The sequence below is a fragment of the Bufo gargarizans genome, chromosome 8 (assembly GCF_014858855.1).
Source record: "Bufo gargarizans isolate SCDJY-AF-19 chromosome 8, ASM1485885v1, whole genome shotgun sequence".
NCBI classification, from domain to species: Eukaryota; Metazoa; Chordata; class Amphibia; order Anura; family Bufonidae; genus Bufo; species Bufo gargarizans.
This window is the reverse complement of record NC_058087.1, coordinates 109843669-109857227: the sequence shown is the minus strand read 5'-3', so window position 1 is coordinate 109857227 and position 13559 is coordinate 109843669. Positions and strand designations below refer to the sequence as shown.

The following is a 13559-nucleotide window of genomic DNA, read 5'->3' as shown; positions in this document are numbered from 1 at the left end:
TATGGACCCTACAGGATGCCCAGAGCTTTGAAATCTGTGATATAGGCCCAGTTTTCTGTTGAAACATACAGTATTGGTAACAGGGCTCCACCGATTAGGCCCAGTTCATTGGAAACTGCCACACACCACACTGTTTTCTGACTTACCACACTGCTGGCTACAGAATGACACTGATTCCAGAGAATTCAGAGGGTCCAGAGCGCTGGGATCTGCGATACAATGCTTACTGATGTAGTTTCAGCATTGTATACAGAACACAACAGATTCTAGACACTCTCTTGGACCCAGATTGCTGGAATCTGCCCTACAGACATGGTTTTCCCATGTATTACATGGTAAACTACAGAACACTACCGATTATGGACCCTACAGGATGCCCAGAGCTTTGAAATCTGTGATATAGGCCCAGTTTTCTGTTGAAACATACAGTATTGGTAACGTGCCACCGTACCAGCTTCAACTGCCTTTCTGGTGCTCGCCACTTCACCAGGTTGTACGGCAGTGCTGGTACTAGGTCCAGGAAGGGCTGGGCTGCTGGTGTATGCCTCACCACGTAATCCGACAGCACCAGCCCCACTCTGCTGCTCTTGAAGCGGATCCTGCGCAACTTGCGGTCTAGCGACACAGGGCCGGGTACGCCTGCTGCTATCAGGGACCTCAGCCTCCTCGTCCGAACTTCGGGTCAGAGAGCCACTGCTTTCTACAGGTTCGTATTCTGACCCGCTAGATTCGTCAGATGAGGGTTCCCATTCCTCATCCGACTGGGTCAGAAGCCTGTAGGCCTCTTCAGAAGAATACCCCCCGTTAGACATTTGGGCAACTAAATTTTAGGGGTATTCCCTGAGACTACCCAAGAAAAAAAAGCAAGCCTGTCTTACAAAGGGGGGAGGCTAGCGAAGTACCGGAGGCCGCTGCGGTTGATAAAAAATATCAAAACTGATTTTTTTTATCGCCGCAGTGCGTGTAAAGTGAATGTGCAGTGATCAAAAAATAATAATTTTTTTGTCACTGCGGTGGGGCGAGCGTGGGCGAACGCACGTGTGGGCGACCGATCAGGCCTGATTCCACAAACACTGCGTTTTGGGTGGAGGGCGAACTAAAGTGACATTAATACAATTATAGATCTGACCGTGATCAGTTTTGATCACTTTCAGATACTATAAAAGTACGAATGCTGATTAGCGATACGCTTATCAGCGAATAACGGACTGCGGTGTGGTGGGCTGGGCGCTAACTGATCGCTAAACTACCTAACCAAGGGGCCTAAACTATACCTAAAACCTAACGGTCAATACCAGTGGAAAAAAAAAAAGGGACAGTTTGCACTGATCACTGCATTTCCTTTTCATTAGTGATTGACAGGGGCAAGAAGGGGTGATCAAAGGGTTAATTGGGTGCTGGGAGGTGATCTGGGGGCTAAGTGTAGTGTAGTGGGTACTCAGTGATTTGTGCTCTTCTGCTCCTCTGCTGGAACCAACCGACCAAAAGAAGGAGCAGAGGAGCACAGCAGCCATATAACCCCATCATATTTACTAATATGATGGGTTATGTAGCTTCTGATTGTTTTTTGGAAAATCATCAACCTGCCAGCCAATGATCGTGGCCGGCAGGTTGATGACGAACTTCTTCTTTGAATTTTGCCGGCCCGCGATGCGCATGCGCGGGCCAGCTTCCCCGGAAATCTCGCGTCTCGCGAGAGGACGCACTGGCGCGTCCACCCAGAGCTGCACGACCGCCGAGAAGACGCAATCCTGTGTACGGCGGTCGTGAGCAGGTTAAAGTTTGTCGCTCCCTTAGTTTCTGTGCTAAGTTTGTCGGCCAATTGAAAATACATGGCTTGTGTTCACGCCGTGGCTCTTTCGTTTTTTTGTGCGTCAATTAGGCATAAAGCTCAAGTCTATTGTCTCTAATAGCTTTTTGAGATGAGAACACCCCCCCCCCCCAATGACCGGTTTGTGGGCTAGCCAGCAGATATCTGGCGCAGCATGAGTTGAGGCATTACGCTGAAAATAATGTGCTATTGTTTCTTTAATTTTAGTGGTTATTTCAGAGTTTCTGTAATGTTTCATTAAGTATCTATGTGTAGGGGATTTTAAATTTAGGATCCAGAGTAAGTTCGGTTCTAATTCGACCCTACACATAAATGTCTAGAATCCACTAAGCATGGAAGCTTGATCAAGATAATGTGAGGGTTTGAAATGCCTTTTCAGATCTAGTTTGGGAGGGAGTGGATGTTAAATCAATAGATGGCATGGGTTCAATGTAAAACTTAAAGGGGTTGTCTCACTTCAGTAAGTAGCATTTATCATGTAGAGAAAGTTAATTCAAGGCACTTACTAATGTATTGTTATTAACCATATTGCCTCCTTTGCTGGGTGGATTCATTTTTCCATCACATTATACACTGCTTGTTTCCATGCTTACTGACCACCCTGCAATCCATCAGTGGTGCTTGTGCTTACACAATATAGGAAAAAGCACTGGCCTATGTGCACTCCCATGGTCCCAGCCACCAGAGAGTGTCTTGTATTAACTATCTCTACATGATAATTGCGACTTACTGAAGTGAGAAAACCCCTTTAACCACCTCAGTTCCGCTAGCTTAAACCCCCTTAAAACCCCTTCAAGACACAGCCTTATTTCACCTTAACCCCTTAGGGACACAGCCTTTTTACACCTTTGGACCAGGCCATTTTTTGAAAATCTGACCAGTGTCACTTTAAGTGATGATAACTTGAAAACGCTTTGACTTATCCAGGCCATTCTGAGATTGTTTTTTCGTCACATATTGTACTTCATGACACTGGTAAAATAAAGTTAAAAAAAAAATGTCAAATTTACCAAAAATTGGGAAAAATTAGCAAATTTCAAAGTTTCAGTTTCTCTACTTCTGTAATACATAGTAATACCCTTAACAATTGTGATGACTTTACATTCCCCATATGTCTACTTCATGTTTGAATTATTTTGGGAATGATATTTTATTTTTTGGGGATGTTACAAGGCTTAGAAGTTTAGAAGCAAATCTAGACATTTTTCAGAAATTTACAAAAACCCAATTTTTAGGGACCACTACAGCTCTGAAGTCACTTTGCGAGGCTTACATAATAGAAACCACCCAAAAATGACCCCATTCTATAAACTACACCCCTCAAGGTATTCAAAATTTTGATTTGACAAACTTTGTTAACCCTTTAGGTGTTGCACAAGAGTTATTGGCAAATGGGGATGAAATTTGAGAATTTCATTTTTTTGCCTAATTTTCCATTTTAACCCATTTTTTCCACTAACAAAGCAAGGGTTAACAGCCAAACAAGACTGTATCTTTATTGCCCTGACTCTGCCGTTTACAGAAACACCCCATATGTGGCCATAAACTACTGTACGGCCACACAGCGGGGCGTAGAGTGAAAGGTGCGTCGTTTGGTTTTTGGAAGGCATGTTTTGCTGGACAGTTTTTTTTGACACCATGTCCCATTTGAAGCCCCCTGATGCACCCCTAGAGTAGAAACTCCATAAAAGTGACCCCATCTAAGAAACGACACCCCTCAAGGTATACAAAACTGATTTTACAAACTTTGTTAACCCTTTAGGTGTTGCACAAGATTTAATGGAAAATAGAGATACAATTTCAAAATTTCACTTTTTTGGCAGATTTTCCATTTTAATATTTTTTTCCCAGTTACAAAGCAAGGGTTAACAGCCAAACAAAACTCGTTATTTATGGCCCTGATTCTGTCGTTTACAGAAACACCCCATATGTGGTCGTAAACCGCTGTACGGTCACACGGCAGGGTGCAGAGGGAAAGGAATGCCATACGGTTTTTGGAATGCAGATTTTGCTGGACTGTTTTTTTTTTTTTACACCATGTCCCATTTGAAGCCCCACTGATGCACCCCTAGAGTAGAAACTCCAAAAAAGTGACCCCATTTTAGAAACTACGGGATAGGGTGGCAGTTTTGTTGGTACAAGTTTAGGGTACATATGATTTTTGGTTGCTCTATATTACACTTTTTGTGCGGCAAGGTAACAAGAAATTGCTTTTTTGGCATCGTTTTTTTTTTTGTTATTTACACCATTCATCTGACAAGACAGAAAATGAAAAACAAAAAAATTTAGTGGCAATTCTGGAGGAGCTGCTCAGCCCATGACACTGTAGCGTGTCTTTAGTTAGGAGAGCAGCCCGACCGCATGTGGACCGCAGTAATCGACTAACCCCAGCAAAATATGCATACAATGGAGGATATCGACGCGGTCCACATGCACCACAAGAGCAAACTACACAGAATGTAGCAATCATAGAGAACACACAGAGAGAATGCACCAAACAGATATAACACTGACTATGCTGGCAAGACATAAGTAAAGGTATTAAAAGCTGAGACTTTTGCCAATATGTTCCAGTCATGGAGATATCGGAGCCCACATGCACCACGTCACGGTTTCTCAGCATGGCAAGGGGTCCTAACCTCTGCTCTGACTATGGTGTGAACACGGTCTGGGGATGATATAATTCAGCTCACAGCCAAGCTCCCCACAATTGCCCAGCATAAATGCTGTGGTTGTACAATGTGGATGAAGCCAGGCCGTGAGCCACACCCACACCAGACCATGTGAGGGAGGTCACCAGGTGCAAAAAAGTGCTAGAGTGCCAAGTAAAGGCAAACACACTCAAATCTAACAAGACAGAAAATGAAAAACAAAAAAATATAGTGGCAATTTTGGAGGAGCTGCTCAGCCCATTCATCTGACAGGTTAGATCATGTGGTAATTTTAAAGAGCATATTGTCACGGACGCGGTGATACCCAATATGTATACAATTTTTTTTATTTATGTACGTTTTACACAATAATTTCATTTTTAAAACAAAAAAAATGTTTTAGTGTCTCCATAGTCTAAGAGCCATAGTTTTTTAAATTTTTGGGCGATTATCTTACGTAGGGTCTCATTTTTTGTGGGATGAGATGACGGTTTGATTGGCACTATTTTGGGGTGCACATGACTTTTTGATTGCTTGCTATTACACTTTTTGTGACGGAAGATGACAAAAAATGGCTTTTTTTACACCATTTTTATTTTTTTACGGTGGTCATCTGAGGGGTTAGATCATGTGATATTTTTATAGAGCCGGTCAATACGGACGCGGCGATACCTAATATGTATACATTTTTTTTTATTTATGTAAGTTTTACACAATGATTTCATTTTTGAAACAAAAGAAATCATGTTTTAGTGTTTCCATAGTCTAAGAGCCATAACTTTTTCAGTTTATGGGCGATTATCTTGGGTAGGGTATGATTTTTGCGGGATGAGATAACTGTTTGATTGTTACAATTTTGGCGTAGATGCGACTTTTTTGATCACTTTTATTACCTTTTTTGGGAAGTAAGGTGGGCAAAATTCCAATTTCATCATAGTTTTAAATTTTTTATTTTTTTTGCGTTCACCGTTCGGGTAAAGTAACATTACCGTTTTATAGATCAGGTCGTTACGGACGCGGCGATACCAAACATGTGTAGGGAATTTTATTTATTTCATTTTTAATCAGTGATAGATGTGTTTTTTGATTTTTACTTTATTTTTCACTTTTTTTTTTTGACCCAGACCCACTTGGTTCTTGAAGATCCAGTGGGTCTGATGTCTGCATAATACAGTACAGTACAATATATATTGTACTGTACTGTATTTTACTTACACTTTGTCTGAACAGATCTATGCTTTCAGCACAGATCTGTTCAGCACCATGGACAGCAGGACGCCTGAGAATGCGTCCTGTTGCCATGGGAACCTTCCCCGTCTGCTCAGTAGTGGCCAGAACTGCGCAGACGGGGAAGGGTAAGGACGGGGCTTGGGGGGCTGCCTGGAAGCTCTCTCCCTCTCCATTCGGGGGATTGCAAAGGCACAGCAGCCCCCCGATCGGAGAGGGAGGGAGCTCCCTCTTACTGTTAACCTTTTCGCATCACCGATGTCAGCCGTTTATACCAGGGTGCCAGCAATGTGCTGGCACCCTGGTATACCCACTAGACGCCAACGATTACGCAATGGAAGGCGGGCGGGGGATCGCGATCCCGCCTACCGCACCGCCCGCAACCCTCCCCCTGCACCTCCCACCGTGCTCGAATAACTCAGGGGTGCAGGGGGGAGGGATACAGGAAGCAATTTTTAATCCTAAAGTTTCTGAAATCGGAAACTGCAGAAATCGCAGCAAACCGCAGGTCTGAATTGACCTGCGGTTTGCCGCGATCGCCTACATGGGGGGGGTCACGGGACCCCCCCCCCGCGCATTTAGCCTAGGTGCCTGCTCAATGATTTGAGCAGGCACCGGGTTCCGATCACTGCCAGCCGCACGGCAGTGATCGAAAATGCACAGGGCGTACATGTACGCCCTGTGTCCTTAAGTACCAGGGCACAAGGGCGTACCTGTACGCCCTGTGTCCTTAAGGGGTTAAGGACCAGGTCATTTTTTGCAAATCTGACCAGTGTCACTTTAAGTGCTGATAACTTTAAAACGCTTTGACTTATCCAGGCCATTCTGAGATTGTTTTTTCGTCACATATTGCATAAAAAAATACCTAATTAACCAATAATTTGGAAAAATTTGCAAATTTCAAAGTTTCAGTTTCTCTACTTCTGTAATACATAGTAATACCCCCAAAAATTGTGATGACTTTACATTCCCCATATGTGTACTTCATGTTTGAATTATTTTGGGAATGATATTTTATTTTATGGGGATGTTACAAGGCTTAGAAGTTTAGAAGCAAATCTTGAAATTTTTCAGAAATCCAATTTTTAGGGACCACTACAGGTCTGAAGTCACTTTGCGAGGCTTACATAATAGAAACCACCCATTCTATAAACTACACCCCTCAAGGTATTCAAAACTGATTTTACAAATGTCGTTAACCCTCTAGGTGTTCCACATGAATTAATGTAAAATAGAGATACAATTTCAAAATTTAACTTTTTGGGCATATTTTCCATTTTAATATCTTTTTTCCAGTTACAAAGCAAGGGTTAACAGCCAAACAAAACTCAATATTCATGGCCCTGATTCTGTAGTTTACACCCCATATGTGGTCGTAAACTACTGTACGGGCACACGGCAGGGCGCAGAAGGAAAGGAATGCCATACGGTTTTTGGAATGCAGATTTTGCTGGACTGTTTTTTTTTTTTTTACACCAGAGTAGAAATTCTAAAAAAGTGGCCCCATTTTAGAAACTACAGGATAGGGTGGCAGTATTGTTGGCACTTGTTTATGGTACTTATGATTTTTGGTTGCTCTATATTACACTTTGTGAGGCAAGGTAACAAGAAATAGCTGTTTTGGCACCGGTTTTATTTTTTATTTACAACATTCATCTGACAGGCTAGATCATGTGATATTTTTATAGACCAGGTTGTCACGGATGCGGCGATACCTAATATGTATACTTTTTATTTATTTATGTAAGTTTGACACAATGATTTCATTTTTGAAGCAAAAAATCATGTTTTAGTGTTTCCATAGTCTGAGAGCCATAATTTTTTCAGTTTTTGGGCGATTACCTTGGGTAGGGTATGATTTTTGCGGGATGAGATGACTTTTTTATTGGCACTATTTTGGGGTGCGTATTACTCATACAGCTTTCGGGGCCTGTGAGATCCAGGGGGCTGGATCTCACAGGCTGAAGACCGGAAGGCAGCGCGATGCCTTCCTTAGACATTGCGCTGCCTTCCATGCCATCAGGTCCCCCGCACAGCCGCATGGGGACCCGATGGCACTGCCGCCACCACCCGCCGGATAAGGTAAATCGCCATTCAGCGGGGGTTACGTGACCCCCCTCCCGGAGTTGACAGGATGCCCACTGAATGATTTCAGTGGGCATCCTGTCACAATTAACCCCCGCCGCGGCGCAATGGAAATTTAAACTTAGGACGTACCGGTACACCCTGGGTCCTTAAGGACTCGGGGAAAACAGCCCTAAGTCCTTAAGGGGTTAAAAACTCAATGGCTGGATAAATGTTTTTTTTTTTTTTTTTTTCTTCCCATCCCCTCCAGAAAGTTATTAAAAGTTAATCAAGAATTTGAGAAACTACAACTTGTGCAATGGAAATACACAAGCTCTCATACTGCTACATTGAGAGAAAAAAAAAAGTTATAACTTTATTTTTGGAAACAAAAATCGAATAAAAAAATTGCTTGGTCGCCAAGACCAAAAATAGACTGGTCAGTAGCGGGTAAACTATAAGATGCATTTTTGTTTTTCTTTTCCATTTTCTAAATTTCATTGTTTTGTATTTGAACCTATTAGGTTTTATGAAAACCTTAAAGTATCTTTCATAAAGTTTTTTTTCTTTTCTTATTAGGCAATTTTGTCTGGAACTGAATGGACTTGCGGTTAAGCTTCAGGTAAATATTATTGTGTTATTTTTGCAGTCACTCTATCTCATATATTTAACCCTTTCATGCTCTATGACATACCTATTGTATGTTGTGAGCTCACGCGCGGTGGGTGCTGGCTGTATAATACACCAGACACTCGCCAGCAGTGACCAGGATCAGAGTCTTCTTTTAACCCCTTAGATGCTGCTGTCTATAGCAACTGCCACATCATTAGGGGAAAAGCAATTTGTTGCTGTGTCAGCCTGGGGCACGTGAAGGATTGCTGTTTCTGTATCTGCACAATAATTCTCCGTGAGGTTCCAGGCACACTCATTTAAGAAGATCTACATCCGGGGCTGCACACCAACCGCTCTTTGGGAACGAAATTAATTCCCATCACGTTTAGGCTGGATTCACACGGGCGTTGCGGAAAAAGATACAGGTGTGTTGCGGGAACATGTGATGAGCGAAGTGACTTATTAAATTGGATTAAAAATAGACTTGTATAAAAAAAAATTAATAATTATAGGTGCATAAATTTGAGCAAAAACGTACTAGAGATAGGACCGATTTCACTACCGGTAACATTACATTTTGGTTTAAAAAGGTTGCCCCCGAAACAAAACCAATACAATTTTAATCTGCCACTGCTAGTCGCCACAGGTCCTTTTTCCTCCTGGGCATCAAAGAAGAAGACAATTTGAATCCGCCACTTCTAGTCCTAGGCCTCTCCCAAATAGTACTAACCTTACCAACCCCACCACAGGACATCGCAAAACAACATCTCATTTTACTCTGACCAGGGAATCCACATTACAATAAACGGAATGAAAACTGTAATGACAAACAACAAAGATCCACCCGTCCCCAGTCCACTTAACCACCACATACCCCTAATGAAAATTCTCTTCTGGCAGACAAACCAGTTCAGATGACTCATACCCCTAATGAATATTCTCTTCTGGCAGACAAACCAGTTCAGATGACTCATTCATCTAGGATTCCCTCTACACCTGACACCCCAGACACACACTTCTTCACCCCACAAGCCATTCTGCCCTTCTCCAAAATAAAAACATCCAGCTGAATCCATTCCCACTACTCCTTTAAATTTGTTTGATCCAGAAATATCTAAATGTGCCCCATTAGACCTTCCTCCCACCACCTTTTCACCCTTGACGCCAGAACCCTACATCATTCCATCCAACCATACTGCCACAACCTACCAACTTAGCCCACCCTCCCCATCTACGTCTACAGATCTGGAAGCAGACTCCCTTATCATGATCGTTGTAGAAATATTAATAGTTGTAATCTGCTTGCATCAAATTTTGTGTAAGGAAAGGTAAATCCCTATTCCCTCAACCGCAGTCAGTCAGACACAGGTGTTACCATCTTGAATTCTTCTGATCAACTCCTCCTTCCCCCTGCCCAGTCTGTTTCTTTTATTTACTCACAAAAGGTGTAAAAGAGGCTGCAGGAAGTGAGACTTGTCAAAGGACAGGGGAGGGCATCAACGTGGCTGGGCATTGCAATGCATACATCCCATATGTATAAGGAAGGATGAGTCATGTCCATTGTCTGATCAGCCAGGTGGCCCCCATCCCCCACCACTGTCAGCATGGATCCCATTTAATGCTGCTCAAAGCAACCAGTATCTAGTGAAGATCATTCTACTGGTTCTTATAGGTTTGAGACTATCTGCGAGACATTGCTACGGCTATTGTCAGTATACAGTACGAGTATACCGACAAGGCAGATATGCATGTCTTAAAAGCAGATATGTATCCAGAAAGGGATAGCGAAGCCGCAGCAGAGGTATAATATGTATCTCTCGTGATGCAGACTTCACTTCTCTAATGTGTATAGACATTTGAAGGGAAGAAGCCCAGTGCATTGTACTTAGTGCTCACAAACCAGCAAACGCTTCCCCCTACACACTGAGAACACGTCTCCAAGCCCATGAGAAGGTTTTCATACTGACTGTTTTACCACTGGTCTCTATTCAACCCAAGTACCCTCTGCTACAGCGTTCTTTGGCTAAATCCGACACAGGGAGACAGATGACAATCTATAAAAACACACACACATCCTATAATAAAATTCCCACAACAGTCCCTCCTCTTTGTCATATGCTCCCCAGTGTCCCTCGATGAATTTCTATCTTCTTCTTGTCTATGAAAAGTCGCCGGCTGGTTTGGAATCCTCTGCATCTGGTCCATGTTTTAGTCTTCAGGGTGTCTTGTCTGTTCGGGCTTCGGTAACTCTGTCGATTAGACATCAGGAACCTCTCACTCTGGCGTATAGAAGGAATGGAAACAAAAAACATAAGTACATGTCCTAGTTCCTTTCGCCCGGATCCAATGGAAAACCAGTGAGCCCCAACACCTCTCAAAGCTTTAAAAAGGATTCTGACCCTCACTAGTCATAGCTCCGCCTCTGCCCTGCTCCTGTCAGTATGGGCCTGACCCTTGTCAATGGTGTCTGCAAGCCAGGCATAATCATACCACATCTCCGGGTCGCCTAGTTGCCTGGACACCTATACAGAATTAACAAGCAAGGAGCAGGAGCCACAGCTAATATTAAATCTATAGCTGATATTACCCTCTAGGAATGTATCGTTATGTGCTATAGCGGAACATTCAGGCCATGTATCGGCCGTGATTTTTTACCTTCTTTGCAAAAATCTGACCCAAGTACCATCAAAGAAAAGGCAGTCGTGATGGTTCTCAACGTAATTCCCTACTAGGTTAGAAATTGATTGACATTTGAGAGTTTTGGAATGGTTAGTAAAAAGTTTGAAGATCGTTGTTTTCTGCACCACTTTCCCCCCTTTTTATTGTCCTTAAACCCAGGACGAAGAGAAGCTGGATTAAACATGGTGCATCGTCTCAAGGTTAGATGGAGAGATGAGAGGGAGAAAGAGAAAAGCGCTTCTCATGGACTCATGAGAAGTCTCATGCAGTCTTAGCGGGACGGGAGTACATGACAGTGTTAGTTCGCACTGTCTGGGACTTTTGAATGCTGGAGATCGATGGATTCGTGTAGCCACAGTTCTGCTTTCTGGAGGGAACCAAGGCTTTCGAGTCTAGTGGGGAATATATGGACAAACTTTTTCCCAATCCAGACCTCAAAGGTCCCTTCTTTGGGGATGGTTCACTCTGAACCTACAGTCCCTTGGTGCCAATCTTTTAGGGGCTTAACAACTCCTCCTCCATAGATGGATTTCATGTACTGCTTGGCTGTCCTATAGTCAGAAGTGGTACCCTTCTGTTCCCTAAATTTCCCTAAACCCATGCTCGAGCCCTCTAAAAGTAGGTGCGTCCACCTCCAGTGTCCCGCGACACACGCTTGGACGGTTTCTACTCCCCTTCGTTTGCCTCTGAGTTGCCCTAGGGTTTCTGGCACCGGCACATGGACTCCGTTCACCTTAGACCTCAGGAAAAGGAGTAGCAGCGTGAGGGAAAGGGCTCTCGCCGACACACGGCGGCCCTCTGAGTCTCCTAATGAGATATGCCAGCCTCTGTTTTGGCTCTGAATAGTGACCTGACCGCAGGATAGGGCTTCCAATTGCCTTGAGTGGAAAAAGGGGCGCACAGGAAACAAACACACTGTACTCCTGTGGGGAAAGCGGTTACTCACACAGCTATTGGTATGCCCGGGTGATATATATCACCTTGTCTCTTTAAAAAAATCAACTTACTTTCCTTTGCCGATATGATTCTATATAGTCAAGCTGAACAGCACACAAAGCCCTTTTTGCAGTGACTGATCAAAAACCTCTCGCTCAGCAGCAACCCTTGAATTCAGACAGTAGTTCCCACACAATATCATGAGACCCCCAGTACTCCTAACCAAATCTACAGAGAAGAGAGAGGGAAAGAAAGAAAAAAGCACCAAATATGCAAAAGGAAAAACTGAATAATAGACTAAAAATAAAAATGGGTTAGTAAATAAGGAGAAACTGAAAAAAAACTTGATTACATCAATAAAAACCTAAAAAATAAAAATGGATTAGTAAAAGGAGAGAAAAAAACAACAGAAAACTTCAGTCACAGAAAGTCTTGCTATATACATTGAGATTCAGTAAAAAGTAAATGTTAACTTAAAAACTGAGACTCAAATACAAAAACAAAAACCCTTTGGAACACATACAACTGTATAGGACTGAATTAACAAATCAATGTCTTGGAGGGTTCACCTGAAACCGTACAGGAGAATTTCTACCCACCCAGTCATTAAAATGTTAATTTGCCCAGCCCCAAACCAGCTTCAGATTCATTTTACCAGAGAAGCAGGATTTAACATTACCAGGTCCCAAAACCGTTTTTTTTTCTAGGGGAAGGGAAAAATCTATTTAAATTAGGTCTTGGTTTAAAATCTACTTAATTGATCAATGACCTTGGCTGTCCCTGGGTTCTCTGCCTTTGCAAAGAACCATGTCTGGGACCATTACCCTACCTTGCTGAATAAACCACTTTACTTCTAGGTGTGGTTCTGGGGTACTTAACATACCTGTGTCTGTTGCCATTAGCAACGTTACAATATCGTGCAATGTGCCCGTATTCCCTGCATGCAAAACAACGAATAGCTTGTCTTCCTGCACAATACCTTGTCTGGGCACATAGTGATTTGACTTGGTGCACAACATTAACCATTCTAGCATGACTAGATCCCACACTACTATCTGTATTGAGTCCTCTTACCACGGACTCATCTGAAGAATCTTCTGGCATTGTGTTAATACTTCCAACTCCAGGATCAGACACATTGTCCATCTCCATCCCTGAGTCGGTTCCACTATCTGACCCACAGTCCTCAGACTTCTCCATGCTTACAGCCCATATATTTCTGCTAATCCCAGACACATTACTCTCCAACAGTTCAGTGACTACGGCAATTCCCTTACAGCACCCTGTGCATGTGTCAGGCTTTCAGATAACCATTTATTCTTGTTTTGGAGCTCAGTATTACACCTCACAGTACATTCATAATTAGCGCTAGCTTCAGCTGCCTGCTGAACAAGAGTTCTCAATTTAACAATTTCCACTTTTAAATCTTCCACTTCTCCTTCCAAACTCCGCTTCAGCCTACAAGACTCCTGATATTTATCCGCTATCCACCCAGCAGCAAAAATCAGAGCATACTTGCTTTTCCCTTTGCGCCATTTTTTGGTACCGATCAGGTTTGC

General features: G+C 42.9%; 1 protein-coding gene across 2 annotated transcripts in view; it reads left to right on the top strand.

Moving 5' to 3' along the window:
• The window catches only part of LOC122944463 (MOB-like protein phocein), a 216513-nt gene that overhangs the window by 159102 nt on the left and 43852 nt on the right, over positions 1 to 13559 (top strand). For both annotated transcript variants that reach the window (XM_044302746.1, XM_044302747.1), the window contains exon 4: positions 8353 to 8395. In XM_044302746.1, the coding sequence (XP_044158681.1) occupies positions 8353 to 8395 (43 nt within the window). The remainder of the gene's footprint in view (positions 1 to 8352; positions 8396 to 13559) is intronic.